The sequence below is a fragment of the Phalangium opilio genome, unplaced genomic scaffold (genome assembly GCF_054372755.1).
Source record: "Phalangium opilio isolate 3A_F unplaced genomic scaffold, DU_Popi_V2 ptg000003l_1, whole genome shotgun sequence".
NCBI lineage: Eukaryota > Metazoa > Arthropoda > Arachnida > Opiliones > Phalangiidae > Phalangium > Phalangium opilio.
The window spans coordinates 6,733,736-6,759,848 of NW_028324145.1; the positions used below are offsets into that span (position 1 = coordinate 6,733,736).

At 36.0% G+C, this 26,113-nt stretch overlaps 1 protein-coding gene across 2 annotated transcripts in view; it reads left to right on the forward strand.

The window, feature by feature from the left end:
• The window catches only part of LOC149717393 (ABC transporter G family member 23-like), a 33,302-nt gene that overhangs the window by 1,378 nt on the left and 5,811 nt on the right, over positions 1–26,113 (forward strand). The window contains exon 2 of one of the 2 annotated variants that reach the window (XM_089838788.1): positions 17,668–18,227. In XM_089838788.1, the coding sequence (XP_089694914.1) occupies positions 17,713–18,227 (515 nt within the window). In that variant the 5' untranslated portion in view covers positions 17,668–17,712. Of the gene's footprint in view, positions 1–17,217; positions 18,228–26,113 lie in introns of those variants that run through there. The other variant, XM_089838787.1, reaches the window with a different exon arrangement.

The window sequence follows — 26,113 nt, forward strand, 5'->3', positions numbered from 1 at the left end:
ACAACTCGAAAAATAGAATCCCCTATTGTCCCCAATACGATATAAATTAATATAATTTTCAATTCCAATAAATATCGATGAAGAGCAATGTAATGTTAACTTTTCTCGTAAATATCGAACAACACAATAGGGGATTAATTCAAATTTATGTTGCTCCATGGGGCTTTATTTAGTCTTCAATTATTACCCCAAAACGTGAATAAGTTATAAATCAAAAGAGAAAGAATTACAGTTATATTTATCAGGGAGACTTTAGAGAGGGAGCTTTTAAGCTTCTCATGCGGCGCAGAGTGCATGACACGTGATCGTTGTTGAGGAAGAGTCAGGAACTTGAAACGCTCTAAAGAATATCTTGCCATCTTGCTCTACCAATTATGCGCAGAACGAAGCGCGAAAATGTACAAAATGATTTAAACACACTTAAGAAGAAGGAAGACTTCCTCTCCCTCTTTCTCTCTCCCTTTCACCAGAGAGAATAGAGTGGTTCTGAGAAGGGAGGAGTTACGGGGACGTGACGTCAATATTGGTATAGAGTAATTTCGGTTGAGAGGGGGAGTGAACTGTGTATCCCCTACGTTAGGGGCAACTTTGTACTAGAGAATACTATTTGCCCCCGGAAGCGAAGGGGAGGGGATATCACTAAGGTAAGAGATAGAGGCATGAATCTATATAACTATGAATATACAGCCGCGTTACTCTGTCTAACCTCTCGATAAGGTTTGGGCGGGGCTTAGCGAAATGAGACATCAGTCACGTGTCTGCTAGTATTAGGAGCGGGAGAAGGGAGGGGGAGTCCGGGGGTGTGTAAATTCGAAACGTCACTTCCTCTTGTCTTGTGATTGGCTACGCAAAACGCGTTAAAGCTAAGAGGGTAACACCCAAACCAAATCGACATGATAGAAGGGGCATATGATAGAGCTGTATATTCATAGTTATATAGATTCATGATAGAGGGTTATGACGTTGCCGTATATGGGAAAGAAATTACTCTATTCTAAATTGTATGACCTGAGCTGACGACTTCTAATATGATAGCCAAAACCGAGGTAAGAGATAGGAGGGTGTGACGTCACGACAAATTTCGTAGTAGCAGACTATTATGCGCAGAGCAGAGAACGAAAATAATGTGTCTTCTGCGAGGGGTTCGCGATGATTTGGTGGGGGGGAGGAGAAGCTAGAGCATCGCATTTGAAAAATGAGGCAACAGTTGTATTCTCACCCCTTATTGATTCTCCCTGGTTAGAATTACTTATTTAAAATGACCTTGACTGACAAAAGGCTTGATTACGTTTTGGGTAAAAGAAAGAGGTTAGGACTTATCTATACCCTTTTTTGTAGTAGTGAAAACGATGCTTCGAACCCCATAATAGGTCCCAATTTTGAATAAAAATTAACTTACTTCTTTACTAAATAAAATAAGCTATAAATTGGATATTTGGTACATTGGCATTTTTTTGATGATATAGGCGTACTTAATTGAAGTATCACGAGGACCGCATTCGTTAATCAAAATTCCAATGTCCATTGAACAAAATATATAAAAAATATTATCTGCTAACGTGGCTTGATAATAAATAGGGTGGTTGGGCTATTTGAGTACTGGAGACAGAGGCAAATATAATTTACGAAAAGTGAAACAGTAAGAAGAGAGTAACTAAGAGGGAAAGACACGGGGGTAAAAAATTTCCCTTCCATCCCGATTTTTAGCGACTGCGCTCAGTAGACTTGATACTCTTGGGCATCACCAGAAAAGGCTTTCATCAACCCTAGTACCCTACTTTCTGGGTGGTTTTTTATTTATTTATTTGCGTTTGATAAATCTAGAGGTTTTTCCCAAGAAGATTAACAGATATATAGAATTTTCATCCAAAATTAGGATAAAAGACCCGAACTGTCGAAAACTTGGGGATTACCTATCCTGTGATAATAATAAATTAACTTTGTACCTAGGCCTAGGCCTAGGCCTATATACTAGGCCTACTATTGAACCCAGAGATTAAGTAAACGTGTCCTAGACAAGAGAGTACCAATAAAAGATACGGGAAAGCCACCCAGTTTCTTATGCAGTCCTCAAAACCCCAATAGATATAATGCAAATGCATTTTAACATCATAATCATCAACAACAACATCATCATCTTCTTCTTATACGATCTGACACAAAATATAGTAGCTCATCCTACGCGCCTGTGCACTAAAGAAATTTGACACTACCAATAAAATTTAGTAGCTTTAGCCTGGTAATTTCTAAATTATTTAAAATTTCAAACGAGGAAACTAAAATTGGACAATCTTTCCATCGCAAAATCTATTCGACGTCCGCGTGCCCAAAGCTTTAATATTCTAACATACAGGGTGTTTGTGAAAAGTCCATCAATAATGAAAGGGCGTATTTATTGGGCCATTTTGAGTCGAAAATGTTCTATGACATTTAGCCGTCCGAGCCACGGTTTTCGAGTTATGATTTGAATATTTTAGGGATGACCCCTTCATTAAATTAGCGCTGTCTTTCAATTTCTAAATTAAATTTAAGGGGTCATCCGTAAATTACTCCAATCATAACTTGAAAACAGTGGCCCGGACGGAAAAATGTCATAGAACATTTTCGACTCAAAATGGCCCAATAAATACGCCCTTTCATTATTGATGGACCTTTCACAAACACCCTGTATAATTTTATATACGTTTAATCATAAGTTCATAAGTTATGCAACATAAGTATGACACTTCGTAATGCTAGAGGTTTACTGAGAACTTTTAGAACGACAAGCGAGAATTGAAGTCCTACACTCGGTGTTAATTTTGCAGGACTTCCATCTTCCTATTTAGTCTGCATTACTAAGCCTTTGACAGCGCCTCACCAGACGTCGCTTTACCCCAAATCTATGACCTACGTCACTTCATGACAAGCTTCAGTTTGTAACCAGTGACAAACTTATGAAACATATCTTATGGTTTAATCTATCTTTTCAAAATATAACCATGCAGTGACGTAGTTTAGTGGTTAGGAAAAAAACCTCGAAGACTAATAATCAAGCACTTTTGCTGATAAGATTAGGCTAAACTATACTTTCTAATCCCACAGTTTTCTTTCCGAGTAAAATAATATTTAAATTCCGCACGTGATTGTGAATCAAATTGCGTAAACAAAAACATAACTAGGCGAGGTTCACTTTGCAGTTCAAGAAAAGGGGTATTTATAGGGTTATTTTAATGGGAAATTATGCTTTTTCAAGCCTGCAATAAACTAAACCTATATAAAAATTAAGGAAATTCGCTCGAGCAAGCGTGCAATATGACTAATATTTAGAATCCATTGTATTATTTCAAGAATTAATAAATATTAGAGCTTAATCTCTATTTTCTAAGTTAGTAATCTTAGAATTTTTGCATCGCACTGTTCGCAGTCCTGCTTAGTCAGTAATTTAAAATTAACACCGATATAAATTATCTATTTATACATAAAAACCGAAATTTACACCAAATTTAATCAAAATATATTAAATATAAATAAATAGTAGTTTTATCCATTCGTTTTAAAAGTTTAGAACTGTGCCTAGCCTAGCGATTTAAAATTAAAAAAAATTAATAAGAAAATATTTCGGACTTTGAAATCGGACGAGAGCCCCTTTCAAAATTAAAACGGGTTTTTTCACCTCGGTTTTTTATCAACTGCACGAAACTAAGGCCTCTTTGAAAGCGAAAGAAAGAAACAAAAAATTCCTACGTAACTCAATTCGTAAGTTGTTCCAAAGATTCAATCAAAATCATTCTCTTTATCTTATCGTTTAACCTTAGTACACTTTCATTTAAGGAATTAAATGAATCGGGTTTTTTCTTCTTCTTTGTTTGAAAAATAATAGGTTTTTTTTAAATTATTGTTTTTTCTAAGGCCTCTTTGAAAGCGAAAGAAAGAAACAAAAAATTCCTACGTAACTCAATTCGTAAGTTGTTCCAAAGATTCAATCAAAATCATTCTCTTTATCTTATCGTTTAACCTTAGTACACTTTCATTTAAGGAATTAAATGAATCGGGTTTTTTCTTCTTCTTTGTTTGAAAAATAATAGGTTTTTTTTAAATTATTGTTTTTTCTTTCGATATGTAAACAGATCAGAATTGTTTATATATTGAATTTTATAGACATACGTTATCAGTAATTGAAACTATATAGAGTAATGGCAGCTCTCTGCCTTCGACTGTATTAAGCTCTATTGGGAAATAACATGGGGTGCTATTAGTCTTTACTAATGCCCGCGTTTATCCTAATCTGTTTTTAAATAATAATAATATAAAATATGTTGGCAAAGTTTTTTGACTTTAAATTTATAGCTATAGTGCAAAGAAAAGCGATGTATTTATTTATTTTGGCACCCAAATTTTTTGGTTTTGTTTAATTGTTTGTTTCCGTGTTATCCATATTTTCTCTATCCTCTTATTGGTTGAACCAAAAGTATATAGAATTAGAAGCAAAAAGTACACTTCGTCGAAACTTGCTCGCGCGGTGTAATATGAGAAGCCCTTCTTTATCCCAGAATAGTGTCGACCCCCCTTTGCGTATGACTACCTTCCCGACCGTTTCACAGGGAACAAGCCGTGAATAGGCTCATAAAGTACCAAAAATTAACGTTTGGATCGCTAGCTACATGCACTACTTTCAATAAACCTATGCCGCGAAGAAGCTCTCCCCCGATTGGTTAGTTCCTGTAGGCGGTTGAGAGGGGTGCAGTTTACTTCTCAGCAGTGTTGTTCTTGGTAGTACAAATGTACTTTTTTAGTACATTTTCAAATTTTGAGTACGAAAAATACATTTTGTATTTTTGGTAGGTTATTTAGTACTTTTTGGAATTTCTAGAATGGGAAGTATTTTTTATTTTTTTGGGGGACGATTTTGCACTTTTTTGAATAACGACGAGGAAATTAATCTCTTAGTATTTAAAAAAGTTGATTCTTTTTTTGGACGAACTTAATCTGGCGGACACCTTGTTTTATTTTTCAACTCACTTCCTTTTTTAAAAAAAAATAAGTCTCTACGCATGGCAAAAAAAGCCGAAAGGAAAAATGAGCCAATCACCCATCGTTCTTTTGTACCCTTTGAACCCTTTCCCTGGAATTTTTTTTCAGAGTGGCGCTAAACTTGAGTGGGGGTCCGGGGGAAACGACTAAAAGTGTTACTGCTATCGGAGTAGAGAGGTTAAGCATTCCTTAACGCTTGAGACTTTTGATGTTCCCGTGGTTTATTTAGTTTTAATTACTTGGTTTTAATTAATATGGATCGATAAAACAATTAGAATAAAATAAATAATATTCCATAAATTAATATAAAAAATAATCTTATAATTATATTTAAATATAAAAAATAATCTTATAATTATATTTAAATATAAAAATAATCTTATAATTATATTTAAGATATTTTGTATCTTAGATGGCGTGCTAAGCGTATCGGAGGGGGGTGAAAGTTAAAAGTACGTTTCCCCCCCCTTTTCCTCAAAAAGTACGTTTTAGAGTTGAGAAAAGTACATTCCCAAAATTGCTAAGAACAACACTGCTTCTCAGTTTACATGTCGTCTACAGCCAAAGGCAGCTAGGGAATTGTTAATGGAGTGTACTTTTCGTTTATATATCTATATAATTTTGCTTTAGCTAAAGGCAGGCCGGCTTGAGGGGACAATGGTGAAGCTTGAAATTCCTTTGGATTGCCCTTTCACGACGAAAAGATGTAGTTAACTTGGTAGTCACTAACGCGATGCCATTTTTGCTAGGAAATTAACGTCACGGGACCGGTTTCTCGTTAAAAAATATGCCAATCACGTCAATAACAAATTACATCTACGTCATCGTGTAATTCTTTTTGAATTTAAGGTCTAACTATTATACTTTTCATTTTTTGTTGTTTCATCTTAATTTGGTGTTATAGAAGGAAAATACTCAAAACTAATAAAGTGTATTTTTCCCATTTTAACTATCATTAAATATATATTAATTTTTACAAAAAATGAAGGGTTGTTATTAAGAATTGGCAATAAAATAATATAAAATTATCAAGGATTTTTCTAAGCCTAATGTTTAATGATCAACCTCACATTAAACGTGATTGAGGAAAAAACCTTAGTATTAAATCGTTTTCCTAAGCATTTACTTATTATTTTTTTTGAAAGCGTCATTTAAAAGACCTTGGAATTATTTATAACACTTTATAAAAGTGATATAGAGATTTTAATAGTTAATTAAATTCATACTTAAATTTAAATTAAAAATAAAAATAAAATAAACGTTTTCCTCCATCGTATTAAATTATATTTAAATGTGTTGGTAAAAACAGACTTTGTAATTTTTTTCCTCGAAATTTGCATGGCGGCCATTTTGTAAATAATTATTTAAATCAATTTATTCAATTCCTGCGTGGGTTTTAATTTGTGCTGGTTTACTAATTAGTAATTATTAAAGGCCGACTTCCAACGAAAAGGGTTCTTACGAACTGAAAACCGAGCATCGAGACTAACAATGGAGCGACCGTGCCGATTTTTGAATCCCCGCTGGGGCAAAAGTTGGAACGGTTCTAGCGAACTGAAGATGGACAATAGAAATCCTTTTAAATTTATTTCCTCTCGAATTTTTGCTTTCCCCTGAAGGAAATTCTCTATTGTGTATCTTCAGTTCGCTAGAACCGCATTACACGGCTTTCAGTTAGCTAGAACCCTTCCATCTTTTGCCCCAGCGGGAGTTCGAAAATCGGCACGGTCGCTCCATTGTTAGTCTCGATGCTCGGTTTTCAGTTCGTAAGAACCTTTTCGTTGGAAGTCGGCCTTTAATTACGGAAGAACCTTCCGCGTACGTTCAATGGTAATAAATAATAAACTTATATCGGATATCCGTATTGGCGATCACGCTAAAAATCGAAAACTTTACGAAATATTTAGGAACTGATTTGGATTAAATTTTCAGACTTAACATAATTAATAATAATATTAGTCATTCCGGAATAAAAAGCTATATAGCATAAAGTCACGGGTTCTTTACCCTACGGACGGGGCCGCGATTTTGAAATATTTTTTGAGTAATATTGAGGTTTTTTTATATTTCATTTGAAATGCACGATGATATCACCTAAATACAATCAAAATATATGAATTTTATATTGCTTCCACGTGTATTAAATTTTCCATATGGTTCGACCAAGCTCTTTGAAAAAAAGGGTTTAAGACACGGAATAAGTTTGAAGTTGAATTCGTTAACCCTAAACACTAAATAAGTTCTACGAAAAGTGACGTAAAAACAGCAAGTGTAACACTTAGTATGCACATAAGTATGCTGGTGTTTGAGCACCTTGTGAGCCCTGAAGCTCTAACTACTAACGGAAGTTTTGACAAATTACAAGTTTGTTGATGTAAATCATGTTTTTCTTGGAAACATGCCATTTCATTTAGTGCCATACGTATAATTTATATGTTACTATTGGTTAAATAATCCTGCAGTTTGAACTTGTCAAATTCATCTTGATCATGTTAAACAAAGAAAAGACTGAACTTTAAAAACGAGTTAGGCCTATACAGGGTGTTTGTGAAAAGTCCATCAATAATGAAAGGGCGTATTTATTGGGCCATTTTGAGTCGAAAATGTTCTATGACATTTTGCCGTCCGAGCCACGGTTTTCGAGTTATGATTTGAATATTTTAGGGATGACCCCTTCATTAAATTAGCGCTGTCTTTCAATTTCTTAATTAAATTTAAGGGGTCATCCGTAAATTACTCCAATCATAACTTGAAAACAGTGGCCCGAACGGAAAAATGTCATAGAACATTTTCGACTCAAAATGGCCCAATAAATACGCCCTTTCATTATTGATGGACCTTTCACAAACACCCTGTATAAAGTAATTTAGTTTAAGTTGGAAATTCTGCATTATAAGCTCGGTTATGTGTTGGTCGAGGGGAACACCACTAAATTATAGAAGCTATTTTATTTCTTCAAATAGCTAAACTAGAGAAAAGAAGGAGGGGGTATGTGGATTAAGAATGGCTTCTCTCTACACTTTCCCTCAAAATGGTGGACAAATTTACAAGGTGGAAGGGTAATTGGGGATAAGGAAGTCTTTCATGAATTTTTAAACAGTAAACAATCCTCGATTAATTACCAATCGCAAACAGATTGAACTGGCAAAGTGACGAGTTTCGTGACTATACCTTTTAATGCAAGATAAACAATACTCGATTTCAAAACTAATTTGCAATTAAACCTAAAAATTTAATTAGTCGATTTAAATGTTTTCTTTTATAATTTATATCCAATCAAAGTCCTATGAATTTTCAACCAATACATGACCAAACACGTATATATCACGTTGTTGGTATTTTTTTCATTTCTTTTTCAATTTCAAGTCCTCGCGAAACGAGTTAATTTACATATCTTAATTCAAAGTGATTAAATTTCATATTAACCCTTTTGCCGGCGGCGGCTACCCTTATTACTTATTATTCGACCTTGAAAATGTTAAAAAGCATTCGACTCGACTTGTCCATACGATTTATTTTCTAGAAAGGCTTTGGGGAGGAAATAAATGTTTCTTCTCAAATCTTTCAACTAAAGAACGTAAATGTAGAAGTGTATACTACTTCTCTACGAGAGAAGTGTATAGCGCAAAGCATCCTGGTAATTGTAACGTGATTCTTCCCAACATCATTTTACATTTGGAGCATGCAAGGTTACTAAACCGAATCACATTCGCGATAAATAGTTCTCTTATCATTACTCCCTTAGAGCTTAACTATTTTCCAAGGCGCATGCGCTTGTGGGTTTTTGCAAAGAGAATATACCAAGAGGATCAGAAAGTTTAGCCTTTCACGAGGCTTTTGAAAAGTCCGGCCACGGTTTTGGAGTAACTAGATCCGGTTTTTGGTTTTTTGGCTAAGCATCGACGCTTTTTATTGTTTAAGTTATGTCGACTGCTTATTTTTGGTGGTGGAAAAGGGTTGATCTCTGGGTTGACCGTTGACATGCAAAAGGCAATTTTTAAAGGGACGTACAATCCGTTATGTATGGGCGGGGCCTATATCAAACTTATCTTCCATCAAATATAGCTCTACTGAGCATGCGTGAAGTTCGTAGCATTATCAGTGCATTGGGAATGGGCATCTACCGTAGAAACAGACGTTCAAGCAGACGACAGCCAAATCACTACTCCAGGAAATAGTAACACTACTACTAAAAAATATAGTTCTTGAGTCTTATAGACACGCCCATACATAACGGATTGTACATCCCTTTAAGCAGACAACACGGTCACGAGAACAACCGGAACTAGTTTCTCCAAATTCAGAGTCGGTCCCTATCTCCAAAGTTTCTGCTCTTCTTCTATTAACGCTTAACTATTTGCCAAGGCGCATGCGCTTGTAGATTTTTGTCCCACGCCAAGACAACCAAGGTTTGTGGGTTGGTGGCTGAGGATTTAGTACTACCAAACAGTTATAGAATTCACCCTAGCACGGTGCGATATGCCCATCTGAAGTTTGATGAGCATGCGGGAGAGCAAACAAAAAGTGTAATTCCCTCGCCTGGGAAGAATCATGTTACACAACTAAAGTATTACTGGGATACATAGTGTCATCCTTCTTCTATTATCCCCTTCTGGTAAATGTAACTTCGAATTTGCGTTCAAGAGAGGAAAATGTTTCGTCTCTATAAAATCTTGGGACTAAATAACGTAAATGTAATTTAGAAGAATGAGAAATTTCCACGTGATAATACAAAAACACAAGAGAATCTAAATAAGAGTCGCCATTAAATTTGCGTTTAGGCTGTCATTAAGAATATAAAGGAAGTATTTTTCATATTTAAGTGGCAGTTAGACTTTAGCACTCGAGGATTTCAAGGTACAACTGTCGTGGAGGAAAAAATCAACGTCTTAAATATTCAATTCCATTTCTTACTTTAAAAGTGAGAATGAAATATACATAAAACAATTTTTATTTTACTCAGATTAACTATCATTAAAATCATTGCCTAAAAGATTGATGAGTTGACGAGGATGATAAGCCTAAGCCTAAAGTTAATTTTTCTTTGTGTGAAAATAACCATCCAGAAAACAAAACACCACGTGACTCTTTCGTGTACAGACAGCGCGCGCTTTTACTCTTTGTTGTCGGTAATTGGTTTTCCATTAAATACTTGCGGTGAAACCAACGCGCAGGGGCGAGGGTGCCATTAGAGTCTATTTCAAGAGGGCTTCAATTTCAAAGGGGTTGTGTTTATTTTTTTCATATACATCCTACCAAGAAGTGATATTTAGTTTATTAGGGAGAAGGTATAAATTATCCACATTTTCAGCTTTATCTCCAGTTCAAACGTAACGTACTAAATTACAACCAGCATCTCATTGGTTCTTGAAGACTCACGTCAGCACGACGTGAATGACGAAAATTACTTTGTATTTTTCGACTAAGGAGAGGCGAAATAGCCCGGCCTCCTTTTACGTCCCCCCTTGTATTTTGAAAGAGGGACTGGGACTATGGCGCGCGAATACTCAGCCATCTTATACCTTCTCCCTAGTAAACTAGATATCGCTTCTTGGTATAATATTGTACGACGCAGCCAACAACTACACTATCATAATCCAAGTTATGTAAAGCGACATTGACCCAAAACTATTTTATTTTGGATATAAATTTTGATAGGACAGTCATTTCGTTCTCATATCAAACCAATATTAATCCGAGTCGTATTAAATTACAAATGGTTCTCGAATAGCATCCGTACATAACGTATAATCCAGCCTATAGATTAAATGCGGTTTATAGACCTTTCCATTAATTATAGAAGAGAAACAAACACACAGAATTTAGGCCATCACCTTCTTGGGTTATTTCCTGGGCCCAGGGAAGCACCGCTAGAGGCAGCGCGAGTTGGCTAGCCTCCCACAGCGTGTAGTGAAGATGGCTGCCTCTATACATTGGTTTCTTTATTAAGTAATTAGTGTAATGGTCTATAAATAGTGTACAGATTTTCCAGTCGTTTATGAGTGCAATTCAAGAGCTATTGACAAAAGATTGAAATGCTTGTAGTAATTCTGTTCGGTTCGGTAATAATCATTCAGTTCCAAACATGCATGCAGGAAATGCTCTGACAAATTACCGGCAACACTGAAGTGCAATTAAAATTACGAAACGGGGGAAGAAATTTCTCTAGCCCCTTTATGTGAGAAACTACCGAAGCAGTATGAAAGTTCACTGAAAGTAGTTGTAGTGTCAATGTGTCAGTAACTATGGAACCCTTTGAAAGAGAATCAGAATCCAGTACTTGTTGGTATAAGTGTCAATTAGTTTTAATTTTAATTATCATTCTAAAGGTATTTAACGCGACGAAACGTACGAGGGTTCATGGTATTAGAACAATTAGTAGTGCTTAGTTTTTAGAAACCAAAAGAAAAAGGTGCACTTCAACCTCTAGACGATTGCCGATTCATGCATGCATGCACTTTGATTACTTTTAAGTTTAATTATAACTTAAAACTTGCCTTATTCGCGCCAAATACTTGAAAGATCTTACTTTAAGATATACGTTCTCGTATACGTTATCAAGGTTACGTTTTTTCACAGACGTTTAAACGTCTAAGAGTTATTGCGAAACTTCGAAAATCAAATTTTTTTTTAAATGTTTTAGACTAAAACAACCAATACTTAAATTCAAATTAAGATTTCATTAAAAATTTTGCCTGAAGCCCCTTTTTTGTTATAGAGGAACTCCTAGTTAATGTTAATCCTTAAAAATTTAAGAAAATCCAAACATTTTTTTTATGTTTAAAACTCTATTAACTGGTTTTTAAAACACTTTTTCCTTGTTCGAAAAATTCCTGTTTTCCAAGGTTGTTTATCCAAAAGATTAATAATGCATTGCCATTTACCATGGAGTAATTGTACTAGAGTTAAAATTAAAGTATCCTGAAAGTGTACTACATTGCCGCTAAGTCTCCTTGAATATTGCTCCATGGTCTAGAAGCCAATGGAAAAAAGGCATTTAAGATAATCCAAGGTAACTAGACAGAGAATTATAGTGAAGGGTTAGAAGATATACTACGTGACTTAATCTTACTTTTGAACCGATTAATTTGGTAACGGGATTTGTTAAATTAAAAACTAAGGGTTATTTTTCAAAATTTCATGATAAACGTAGTAGTGTCATATGTTAATATAATCAGAATTTTGTATGTTCCATAAGTATGACACGAACCTGTAGAAGTTCTTAATGCTAGAGACTTACAGCTCGAGCTAGTTCTAACTAGAACGACAAGCGAGAATTGAATGGCTACACTCGGTTAATTTTGCAGGACTTCCATCTTCCTATTTAGTGATTTTAGTCTGCATTACTAAGCCTTTGACAGCACAGCAGTGCTTCACCAGGCGTCGCTTTACCTCGAATCTACGACCTACGTCACTTTATAACAAGCTGCAGTTTGTAACCATTGACAGACTTATGGGCCATATCTTATGAACTTATGATATAGTCAATTTAAAGGGAGCATAAAACCAATTTGTTAGAGAGTGATGAACCTTTAGGGGGGTCACAGCGTCGTCTGCTTGAATCTTAATAGTGTTAACACAGAACATTGATTGGTATTTGGGCAACAAAGACATTAGATATGGTTTCAAAGTTACCAGTCCACACCAAATTTGGTCGGTATTGACTTGTTTGAAGCCACCCAAATCTTAATTTACGTCTTTGTTCAAATCTCCACATACCAATCAATGTTACGTCAAGAAAGAGGTCAAATACCAGACACAAGTTCACCCCCTGACCTTTGAGAAGGGTCTATTCTATTTTTCCGTGGTTTTTCTTCTCCGATTAAGTTTGAAGACCTTATCACCGGAATATTCTTTAAAACTTTCCATTGTTGTTTACTTGAGAGATTTTTCGCTTCTAACTTCCTTGTATTCAGATTAGCGATTACCGAGACTAAAGGGGGGGACACCCACACATCTGAGAATGATGTTTTTTAGGGAGTGGTTTAATGGCAATCCAAAATAGAAACGTAGCAAAAAATCCCCGCTGTTTAAGGAGCTTTACCCACCCAGAGTTGCGTCTCAAAAATGAGGAACCACAAAATCGAATCGTATAAAAATAAACTTTTATAAAAAAAGTCTAATGTGAGGGAAAGGAAATGTGTTTTGCCATTTTAAAGTAAAAGTGATCGTATTTTTATATCCACAAATATCACTAGTTCATGCACAGAAAAGTTCAAATTAAATTGGCCATTTAAATTAAATTAAATTGAATTTAACTTTAATCGCATGAGCTTCAGGGTTGCCAGTAAGTTATGAGAGCGTCTCGGGTTTGGAAACCGAATTCATCTGAATTGAACAGAATTCGACAAGCTTAGTGCGGTTGAATTGCACACGTCACAAATGACTGGCAACACTTGTAGGCACACTATCCAGGGCCGGAAATAAGCACAGGAGGACGCTGTCAAATAAAATTTTAAAATGTCCCATAAATATTTTAGAAACTAAGGGGTCATTGGACGGTTGACCAGTAAATTTTCCCGAAGTTTTGATAGTTTGACTATGAAGACGCAACACAATTTTTGTGCAGTCCAGTGGACAATGTCCTATAAATTTTCCAGTCAAAGGGGGAGTCACTGGACACATGTCCTATAAGAATGTTTTCTTATTTCCGGCCCTGACACTATCTACTAAAATTTCACGAGCCAGAGCGTGCGAAAAGGAACTTTTTTATTACACGTGAAATCATGTATGGTTTCTTTGTTTTATCACATGTCGTGTAGTATTTAAACATAACATAACGGTGGAATATTTGTAATTCTTTATTTAATTCCTTTGTGTTTCGCTTTTCCAATTTCATTTGAAAAGCAGTGACACAATCACTTTAAAAAGACGGCTGTGTAACAACCAAGAGCTAACTTTCCTTTACTCTCGGAAAACTTTCTCCTACACTCAAAGAAAGTAAAAATAAAACTAATTTCGTATAAAACAATAGAGAATTTTGTCATTTGTTGCGATGGGTAAATCTAACGTTAAATGGATTACTACCTTGAAAGCAGCCATCCGAAACAGGGCTGCCAGACAGGGTACGCGAAACAAACCTCCCTCTATAACCTTATCTTTCTTTCATCTCTCGGACCATAATGCGGGAATTTTTTTTAAATATTTTTGGTCCTAGCTGAAGGAGCCAAATATGCGTGAAAATACACCCCCAAAAGAGAATTATCTCTTTTACTATGCTATTTACCTTGTGGAGGGTCAAGGGTTATCTTCTTTGAGGTCAAAAAGCTTCGCTTCTCTCAGGTGGCCTCGACACTGACCTTGGTTATAAAAGACTCGAGGGACCACAGTGTAACAAACAACTTGCTATTGTTATTATTTTTCTTTAGTTAGTATTATCATAAGTTTATAAGATATGTTCCATAAGTATGACACAACCTATACTTTGTAATGCTAGAGACTTACAGCTCGAGCTAGTTCGAGAACGACAAGCGAGAATTGAATGGCTACACTCGGTGGTTAATTTTGCAGGACTTCATCTTCCTATTTTGTCTGTACTAAGCCTTTGACAGCGCCTCACCAGGCGTCGCTTTACAAGAATCTATGACCTACGTCACTTCATGACAAGCTATCAGTAACCAGTGAAAAACTTATCTTATGAACTTATGTATAAATTCACCTTTAACACGAATGAATCGTAATATCATTGGGGCTTTTCCCAGATATTATATAACCCTCATTATCTTTCTTCCCTTATGTTATGATAAAACAATCACAATGTTTCGAATATGCAAATTTAAGCTACTTCTGAATTCGATGGAACTTAAAATACACTCAAAAACACCTTAAAAAGATAAGATAATTGCTGGACAAAATTTAAATATTTTACAACGAAAACAAACAACAATTATCTCCTACCCCTAGTTAAGGTTCTATTACGATAAAACAATCACTATGTCTCGAATATGCAAATTTTGGATTTTATGGCGTAACTTCCGACATTTGATTAAGTTGAAATACCTTGAACAGATAAAACAAAATTTAAATATTTTACGTCGAGTGACAAACAACTCTTATCTCCTTGTTTTAGTCCAGATTTTAGTATGATAACATAAAAACAACATTTTGAATATGATACTAAAACTACTCAAGGTGTCATGTACAATGTATGAGACGTGTTACGTAACATTAGGCATGCATACGGCTCATAGGAATCACCTTGATTTCTAGGCGGGTTTTGTGGGCGGGGCTAGAGTGCTATACGTCACGCTTCATAATTCTGACGTCTTTCGAACAGTGATTTCATTGCTTGCGTGTCTGCTACATTCCTAGCACATAGGCAACCATAATTGTGACGTAGAAACGCGAGATCAGGAGCGGTAGCAAGGTCCAACGCTCAGCCCAGATAAATTATTCGTGACGCAAAATTTATCATACATAATTATTAGCCTAGCTCCTCCCCCAAAACCCGCCTAGATACGTTGCCAAAATGGCTGCACGATGATTTCTATTAGCTTATGAATTCCTGGCAACATTCATTTAAACTTCTTTAATGTATATTTCCACTAACCCCTGACCTTTCGAGGTCAATAGTATATTTTCCAGGGGTTTTCCCCGATTTACAGGAACCCAAGAGTTTAACAAAAATGTATACGACTTTTACACCTTACTTAGGTCAAGTAAAAGGCCAAACTTATTGATTCAATTACACGCTTCAAATGGAGTTGAGAGAAATAGTAGAGATGAGCTTTGCTTAACCCAAGCTGTAAAAAACGTCCTTTTGAACGAAATCCAGTTTTGGTATTATTTACTTTTGGCTTAACAATACCGTACCATGACCCATCCCAAAATGGTTGGTAACCTTGAATGGACCCACCCCCAAGCTAAGTAAAAACCAAAAAGCTACTAAGGCCTATGACACGAGGACAAAAGGGCTAGGTCACCTATAATCCTTCTAGTTTCGGATAAACATGTACCTTGAAAGACCCATGGTGTACAGGTGCGACTAACTCTCGTCAACTCAACTTCATAATAACGCCCGAAGGCCATTGTCCATCAAAGAAAGGGAAAAATACTTTCAAGTAAAAGAAGAAAAAAAAACCCTATCTTATCGTGGAAAGGCGGTTTATAGAGATTCTTGGAACGAGGGGGACGGGGGTTAACCAATTACTTCCCCCCCCGTATACATTCTGCCTGCCATGGTCACGGGCTTTTGGACTGGCAACTAAACAACTGGTTTCCCAAAGGACGGAATCGTCTACAATAAAGGTGCATACTCCGCGACTCAAATGTCCTCTGCATGAAAAATAAGGCCAGGAATGACACACAAATGAAATTTAAAACAAGTTTAAAAATACAGTTCATTATACACTCATTTTCTCTGGTACCTTTAAAGAACGCATTATCTACAGAAAACTGATTCATTTTGCCATAATTTGAACTTCAGGGCAATTGTTTCTGAGTTAAATGATTTAAACTGAAAGTTCTGCAATCCTAAACTTATTGACTGACAATTGGTGTGACAACGTCAATGAATGAATCGAATCACGAGGGTACTAAAAGCAATATTACACCAATCAACGAGAAAAAAATCATTGTTTCTACGTCAAAAGTTCAAATGGGGAAGCCCTGTTGCGCCTCTTACGCACATTCATTCAATTCAAAAAAACTTTCAAAAACAAATTTGATTAGAATACTGGATTTTTTTCTTGGTAGAAATAGACAATTCCATTAATAACTTGCAGAGAAACCAACACACACACTGGCGGGAGGCCGCCCCCTTATCTTATTTATTTATTTCCCTCTCGATAAAAAAGCAACCCCAGCCGGAGCCCGAGTTCTCTCTCATTCACTACAGGCAGGAGACTAGGCTTACCCACCCAACTCGCAGTGCCTCTAGCGGTGCACGCTACTTGGCGCGAGAGAGATAGAGAGATAAATAACCGAAGAAGGCGCCGGGGGCTTTCCCTCCTACGGTGTTTGCTTCTCTAGTGGAATTTAATGGAACGATCTATTTCAATATCCCTGCTTTTCTTATCTTTTTGAAAAAATCTTAGCCTTCCTTTCTACAGGGGGTGTTTCTTAAGAGTGGTATTGCGGCAATAGTATTTCCAGTCTTTAAGCGCCTCCCTATTCTTCGATAAAACCCAAAAGTACGGGAAAACGTGGAGGGGGGAGAAAAGATAAGGGGGAATAGCATTAAATTAAAATTTCCTCTCCGTCCGTACTTCTCGCTTAATCTTTCTTCGGGTAGAGTGAAGGCTCCGGGATACATAGGCCTCCGATACGCGACCAGCTAGTTTAGTTTTTACTCCACGCTAGGTTTAGTTGGGGAAGTTTTTAAAAGCATTTAGAAAGATTGTAGATAGAAAGTGAACAACGCGTGTTGGCGACGGACTTTGCTAAAAGTTTAGCGTCGTCCAACGTTTGTTTTAAAAAGTTTTTACCCCGGACGTTCACAAAGTTTACGCGTATGTGGTGTGTTGTCTATGGATACCCGAATTAATTATTTAAATTAAAAACGATAGATAATTTTCAGCGTCGATCGTTTCGAGCGTGACGCCTGTTAATATTAGTTAATCGTATTATATTTTACGTTGCTTCCCCCATTACGTTATTAACAAACAAAACCCTATTGTTTTCTCTGGCCTAACAATGTTTACGGATTTATACAAGTTGAAATCCGGGTCCGCGAACACTTCGGAGGAAGTACCGAGTGGAATGGATGGCACAATAAGAGTTATAAACTATAATGCCGTATCGGATATGCCCAGAACAAACGGTGCAGCCATCAGTACAACCGACTCTCCATCGGCTACCGGTTCGGACATTACCGCCGCGCTTCCAGGACAAGGAGTAGGCGCTACTTCCGGAGGTACTTCAACGTCCAGTAACGCATCGTCCACGGAAACCATCGAATTAAAACCGATGGCTAACGAAAATAACGTCGTTGTTGGCGCAACCGGAGAGGTCAAGACATCGCCGGCCGAAACAGTCTCCGTTATACCCGCTTTGGAAATGACCATTCACCACGATCAGAGTAAAAGGAGAGAAAGTTTGGGTCCTCATCGACAAAGATTCAACAGCAAAGCGGATATTTCGTTTTACAGTCGTTTGGATGGAATGTCCAATAGTTTGGCCGTCGAAGTTAAAAATGCTAAACTGACCTACGGAAGTGGCAAAAAAGCCCATCACGCTCTAAGAGGAGTTAACTTGAGAGTTCCCGAAGGCGTTATGTAAGTTGTTTTTTCTTTAAATTTCAATATTTTTGGGTTGAAAGAGGCAAGAAGAAAGACGAGTTATCCCTTTCTTCAGGCCTTTGAACCACTTTGAGGATAGTTTTAGCGTAAGAAAATTTAAAAATAAGTTTGTGTTGGGTTCCTCAATAATTCAAAGCAAAGTTTATATTAACTAGTATAAATAGTGTTCATGCTAGGAGGATTCACCATTTACACATGGAGGACAAAGTCTGCATTTTTGGTCCTCCAAATAGCCTGGAACCCTTGTGTAAATTATTAGAATAATCCTAGCCTGAGAACTATGTACAATGGCTACGGCACCATAGAAAGACCCAGTCACACTCTCCCAGCATAATACCCTCTTCAGACTATGCCTAAAACCCTTCTTTAGTAAACCAGAGTTGTTTTTTTAATTAACTTTGCTGGTTACTACTGGTTAGTGTTTCACACGAAAAAATTCAAATGTTATTTGGGTTTAATATAAACCGAAGTTGACATGTCTAAGTAATATACTTATTTTGATTACATCTGAAGAGGGTATAAGATAGCTTTGCGTTAACGTAGAAAAAACCCTTTTCGTCGGTTTAATTGCCGATTATAAGGTTAGATTCTCATGTATAGAGTAATAGCACGGTGTTTTAACTACCCATAAAGCGTAATACAATCAGAGGCGGGTAGGTGCCATTACTCAATATGGGCTATGTCACCATTGAACGGGAGTGAGGGGTTAGTCACTTTAGAGAGAGTTTTAATAACATAAAATAGTAAATATTCCCTCGAAAGTGGAAACCGGGTCCTACGTCACTTCAGACAAAATTGAACTAGGTTTTAAATATTAAGAAAAGTCAGGAGTGTTTCACACATACTCATGTACAGCAGCTTCTGGGCGACAAAGTTTGAATTTGAAGGAATATACGACACATGTCGACGATCCCTACCCTTTTTTGTCATCGTGTGAGTAATGGGTTAAACTTGACGTAGCTTGATATTTCTTTGCACCGTGTAAACTATTGATAACAATAGCTTAGCGCCCCCCGTCCCCCTTAGAGCATACATATAACCCCTCAAGCAAGGGACAACAAAAGTTTTGGTTGAAACTTGAAAGAGGGTTTTTTCAGCTAGCTTGCATTTTGTAGTTAAGAAAGATATCAAGAATTTTACGGGTATTTTTAGAAAATAATGAAAAACTAAGGCGAAAAATAATTCACAATGTTAAAAGTAACGAAATGCGCAGGCATTATAGAATCCAGAATTAATTTTTATGTGTGGAAAATTATTAGTTTATATAATAGAGTAGTGGCACGCCGTGTTAACTAGTCATAGAACGTAATACAGTCAGAGGCAGGTAGGTGCCATTACTCTATTCAAAAATAAAAATGGTGGTAATAAATAGAATAACTTGGTGTTCGTGTATTTATTCTCAGTATCTGAATGAATTCCGAGTAGATTTGATTAAATTCCCATTATAACAAATAAATGATAAAATATTTCTTAATAACTAAATGTGCTATTTTGGCAAATTTCCGGCATTAATTATTCAAAAAAGATAAGATAATTCTGTGGTGCGAAAATTTAAATAGTTTACAATATAAACAAAACAAACCTACATTTACCTAAGTTATCATCTGAAAATTTTTGCGTATATTACCAGGTAGACAAGCCCCCATTATCTGATTACACCTTATTTAAGGAAATAAGCCACAGACTTAGTGTAGAACATCACTTCATAGACAAAGCTTATATTATTATTATATAATGAAAATAAGCTTTTATACAAAGCTAATAAGAGTGCTTTCGTTTGAGGGAGATCGAGCTATGGCAACATTCGTGAGATAATTTGCACGGCCATATTGGTGGTGGCTTTCAACGCAGAACGAAAGCTGAAACCCACCCAATGTGGTACCCAGAACCGTAGTGCAAGACTTAGGAGGGTGTGACGTCCTACACTGCCAGCTGAAAGGGGCTACAGAAAAATTTCTCCCATTGAAAATCCCCGACCAAATTTGCCAATATCCCTGGGACCATTTTGAGGTGTTTACCGGGGCCACTCCATAGTCACACCTGCAGCCCATATTTAGCATTACTCCAAGCATGGTTTGATATACCAAACGTAATCACTGACTTCATAGGGAAAAAACTTTAAATCCCTGACTAATCCCCACATTTTCCAAGTCCCGAACTTATCCTGGCTCCATAAAAACCCTATTTTAGGCTTCATTGCAGTGTTGTCAGGCCCTCTTGAGTCAAGTTGCAGTCATGTATGTACATAGTCAAACTGAACTGCAAGACTTCCTCTCCGCAGCAATCAATCTCTTAACTCACCAACGGGACCTGGCAACACTGGTTCAAAGAACGGCCAATAAACAGCACCTTAATGTAAACCCCTTTTAAAACTTAAGCAATTAATAAATACCTAACACTGAAAGGGTCAAGTACAAAGGCCTAAAGATAGATTCGCATTGGCTTTTTTAAAGAAGTAAAAGTATAACGTTGCAAAGTGGGTCATCGCGGTTCTCTCGCACCGTCGTTGTCCCCCTTTTTAAAAAATGAAACCTTACACGCCGGCATACAGAGCGATTTTATGCATGTAAAGTACATCTCGACGACGGAATCCAAAATATGGGGGTTGCAGTAAAAACTAGCCATAAAACTAGGTCTTAAACGATATCAGCTGCTAGCGAACTTTAATCAGTTAAAAAGAGGGGATGAAAAACTCCCCGAAGCACCAAAGAAGAAAAATCTAATAATTTATGCTGGTAGAAATTAAACTGCAGAGGAGTATGCATTTGGTTCTGAATTCTGAGTGACGCTACCGAGTTTTGAAGTTAAATTTGTTCATTTAGTCTTGTGAAGGGCAGGGCTCCCACCAGGTCCCTAAAAGTCCCTAAAATTGGTATTCGGTCCTTAAATCACCCTATTTTCATAAAAATCAGAAAAAGTATAAGGGTGACCTGAAAATGTCTTGTCTGAGATTTGACCAGAGCCCCAAATTTGCGGAGCTCGCTTTGCTCGCTCCGGTTACTTATGATTTACTTAATGTTAAATTTAAACGAATTAATTGTCTAATTTTTATAACAATAACAACTCGTGGAAAAATTATTAGACTGAATTTAGACTGGTTTTCATATATGTTCGCCATGTACGTTATTGCAAATGGTCAGAGAAATTTGTTCAAGTTAGTCAGGGAATTTCATACCAAAAATTTTGTACGAACCCTGTAAAGGTCCAAATTCTAGTTCAGTGGATTTTTTAAAAAACAGTAAACATGATACGAAAATAGTTACTAATAATCAAAAAAAAACCTTCCTTATACATTAGAGCCAGTGTCAAGTCTTACCTACCGCTCCCTTAGAATAAGAATATAAACAAAAGAAAGTCGGAAATAATATCATATTTTGTCGAAAAAAATAGAAAAGAGTAATAGGTTCCTAACTGTTTGTGATATTTTCAGAGAATAGATATAATTCTGTTTTACCAGTGGTCCCTTTTTGGTTCCTACTTTTAGAATTTAGGTCCCTATTTTACCCTATTTTTATCGTGAAAAGTCCCTTTTTCCCCTATTTATTTTTGAGATTTTGGTGGGAGCCCTGGAAGGGGAAAATTCAAAATATACATAGTTTACAGACTAGGAGGATTCATACCAGGGTTGCCACAGTTCCTGGAAAAGTCAGGGAATTTCCGTTGCATATTGATTTGAGAAAATGTGTACTCACGGCCAACTAGGCGCAAGAGCTCAAATGCGGGACAATGATAAGGTCCTATAACCATACATTAACTGTTTCTGACAGTTCCTAATAAAGTTTTATTAACTACTAAATAACAGTTTAAATTAAAAACTGTGATAAAATTAGCATAATTTAAAGTACAAAGCTGATGATAAACGAGGAATTTTTAAAGGCTGCATTCTTACTTTTCTGTTAGTGTAAGTTTGAAAACTGATCAGGGAAATTGGATTTAGATGGTCAGGGAAAACCAGGAAAAGTCAGGGAATTTTGAAATAAAAAAATCTGTGGCAACCCTGTGTTTGTTGTACAGGTAATGTCACTAATGTGCCGTCTTTCTTTGGGGGACACGAAATCTGTGCGGACAAGTGTTGCCAGTCATTTTCTGTGTGAATTTTACATTGAAGTAGTTTTTAAAACCAGTTCCAATAGCATTGGAACCACTGAACAGGTATATGTAATGTTTACTAGTTCTAGATAAAAAAATCTCCCTTGATTAACAATTAGTATTTATCAGTTTAAAAATCATTAGCTTAAAGTACAAGTTAGAGTGAGTTGTGGCCTTCGAAACACTTCTTTATCTTATCATATTGTTGTTATTAAATTATCGCTAACATTCTTTTCAAAACAAACTAATTTACTGTGCTGCTTGTAATACCTGATTTTGACGACGTAAACCTAGCAAACATTTTTCAACGTCATAAACAAAACGCCTGTCTCACAAAAATAAAGTCAAGGTTGCAGTTACGTCACAAAAAAATATCAAAGGTTGTCTCAGAGGCATATTGATATTAAAAGTTTGCACGTTATCTGTTGATAAGTTTGTTTATCGAATTGAGATGCCCTAACTAACCTAAACAGGTCTGAGGTACACTCATTTAAAACTACTATTAATTATTTTCTATCCTCTTTAGCGTATACAAAGTGGTGCAAAAAGGGTTGTAGGACCGAAGTAGTGTGCTTTCTGCGAGTGATTTTGAGTAGAAAATGTTCACTGACATTTTCCAATAAAGCCCCCCACCCTAAGCAAGTTATGAGTTTATTATTTTATGGAAGACCCCTTGGTTAAATTAGAATTAGTATTGCGTTTCAGTTTCTTGCTCAAATTTGAGGGGTCAGCCGTAAAACACTCCAATCATAACTAGTAAACATAAAGGGTAGCACTTAAATACCCAAAGAGTGATTTTAAGATTAAAATTAGATTTCATAGATACTTAGAAATTAGCACCTCCGACCAATCACGTACCGCCCTGCCTTCTTGTTAACAACTTTCCCGTTGTTAGCTCCAAGTCGAATGAGATATAGCGCGAGATGTGACAATCGTGGCGCGAGATATATATAAAAGGTCACGGGAATTTGGGTAACTGGAAGGCAGGGCGTTACGCGATTGGTCGAAGGTGCTAATTTCAAAATATCCATGAAATCTATGGAAAATAATTAGAATTTTAAAATAATTCCTTGGTATTTCCTACGCAGATTTTAAGTCTTAAAATTAGCAGAAAAATCATTAAAAAATCAATTGATTTTCCTTTAAGTCAAATTGTTATAGAAACTTTTCGACTCAAAATCGGTCACTGTACTTTGTTCCTACCACCATTTTTTTGGAACAATCACCCTGAATTAATAATTCATTATCAGTTTTTTTAAACTTATCAAACTGCAAAATAAAATACTTTTGCACTTCAATCTGCCGCTGTAAATATATATTAAATATCTTATCAGAAAGTTCTTAAAAATGAATAGTCTATTAATCACGAAAATATTTTGGGGTAAAAAATAAAAAATACTTTGAGCCTTAAGACTTGAAAAACGTTTTCAAGAAAAGTTAGGCCTAAGCATTTTCAAAGAAACAAATTTTATGGGTTGTCAAAATCAAAAATATTTTCCAGAGTGTTTTGGAAAAAAAAACACTGTCGAATTCCTTTTATAAAATATATGATATATAGCCTAGTAATTTAACGTCGGTTTGATACTTGGGTTCTCTATTTCTGACTACTACAATTGCAATCGCACCACAAGACCGATGACGCGTATTGGAATCGAGTACCGCCGCGTCAAATCTAGTAGTTGAGCTTGAGCCAGTGACTCAAATTTTAGCCAGTTGGGAAAGACTATAGAGTTCAAAGGGTAATGCAACAGTCCCTTTCCCCCATGATGCAGTACGTCATAAGAGAACTATAACCAAACCAATCCTCTATACCCTTTACTTCGTGAGGAACTGGTGATGCAAGTACAAGTATTTCACTCATTTCTGAGGGCTAAGGAGTAATTTTCAAGGAAGTAATTAACATGTTAATTGGAATTAAATTATTTATATTGGACTTTGAATTTCAAACTCTTTGCTTTTTCCAAATGATAAGGGTACAGTCATCACTGATTCGAGGAAAATGGGCAATAGAATACACATAGGGGCCAGAAAGATTCACCCACCCATTTCTTAACGTTAATTAACTGAGCTTCAAGGTTGAAAGTAATTTGTTATTAGAGCATCTAATGCAGGTTTGGAACTGATTGATCACTGAATCCAGGGTTTATACTTTCGGGAAACTGATTTCCCGGAGTTTTCCAGGCTTTTTCCCGTGTATTTCCCTAAGTTTTCCAATAGCAACAACGCGGGAGTGTAATATTTTTTTAGTTGAAGCAACCCCTTCAGAGCAAACTTACTCAAACCTCACAAATTTCCTTGATTTCCCTAAATTTTACTAAAAATTCTAAATTTCCCCGAGTTTTTCGTCAACTATTTATTTCCCTAAGTTTTACATCCAACTTTCTATGAACCCTTGGTAGAGCTATAAGCTTTTCAGTCTGTTGTAGACAGCAATTGAATTGCACTCAGTCACAGATGTCTGGCAACGCTTCCAATAAATATTTACAATCAAAAGCTAGGAAACGGAACTAGATAGGCTAAGCCGGGTTAAGCACAACTAATAAGAAAATAAACTAATTGTTAACGTAAATTTAGAAGTGTTCTTTCTGTATTAGAGGGAGAGATATTGAACTAAGAAAGAACCCAAATTATCATTATTTTATCAAAGAACTCTAATATTAGACTAACCAGAACCAGAAGTTAAAAAATAATTTTAAGCTTTCAATTTTGGCGCCTCAAATACACATCACAAACACGTGGAAGTTTGAAACGTCGGGCCTCTAAATTTCTTTCTTTCTTTGATTTTAGTAAAAGTTGCAAAAATCGTAAAATCGTAGTTCTAAATTCACTTTCAATTCTTTAAAAATAAATCTCTGCCGGTTTTTCATTCTTGATGGTGGGAAGCTTTTTTTAAAAACTCCCAAAATATACTTATATATAGTAATTATTTTTCGTTATATTGGCAGCTATTTGAACACTTTTATCCGGGACACACACAACATCGGCGATAGTGAAAGCTAAAATGCCTCTAGCTAATTGTATTTTTTTTTTTTTCCAATCTGTTTGGACTCCCTATAATAGAAATATGCTTGGTAGTGTAATACAAGGGGTGGAACATTCGATAAATTCTTCAGATATATCTTTCCCCAAAAATTTGAAAGAAAGGTGTCTAATTTTTTTTATTGACGTTTAGGGGGAGTTCCCAGAAAAATATGAAATATCTTTCAAAGTCACGAGTAGGGTTTCGAAGATTTTTCTCTCATTTTAATTTTTCTTTTCTTGGTAGGGTCGTGTTGCGTGAGCTATTTTAATAAAACCACAAAACGTTTAAAAAAATACCAGAAATAATTAGCGAAGTAGTCTACCCCTCTTAACAGTTAACTAAACCCATCAAAACATTTACCGTTAATTTTTAGCCAAGTTTCAGACTTATCTCTCCAACTTGTCTCAACCCTTCAACGCTACCAATACATATAAAAAACCACACCACAATTTTAAAAATAATCCAAATAGCAAACCAGAAATAATTAGCGGAGTAGTCTACCCCTCTTAACAGTTAATAAAACCCATCAAAAAATTTACCGTTAATTTTTAACCAATATTCAGACTTATCTCTCAACTGGTTTAAACCCTTCAACGCTCTCAATACATAGAAACCACACCACAATTTTAAAAATAATCCAAATATAAACCAACCAGAAATAATTAGCGAAGTATTCTACCCCTCTTAATAATGAAAAAGCAAAAAGAAAAAAACCACCTGAACAAAAATATTTTCACGGCGTACTTCCAGC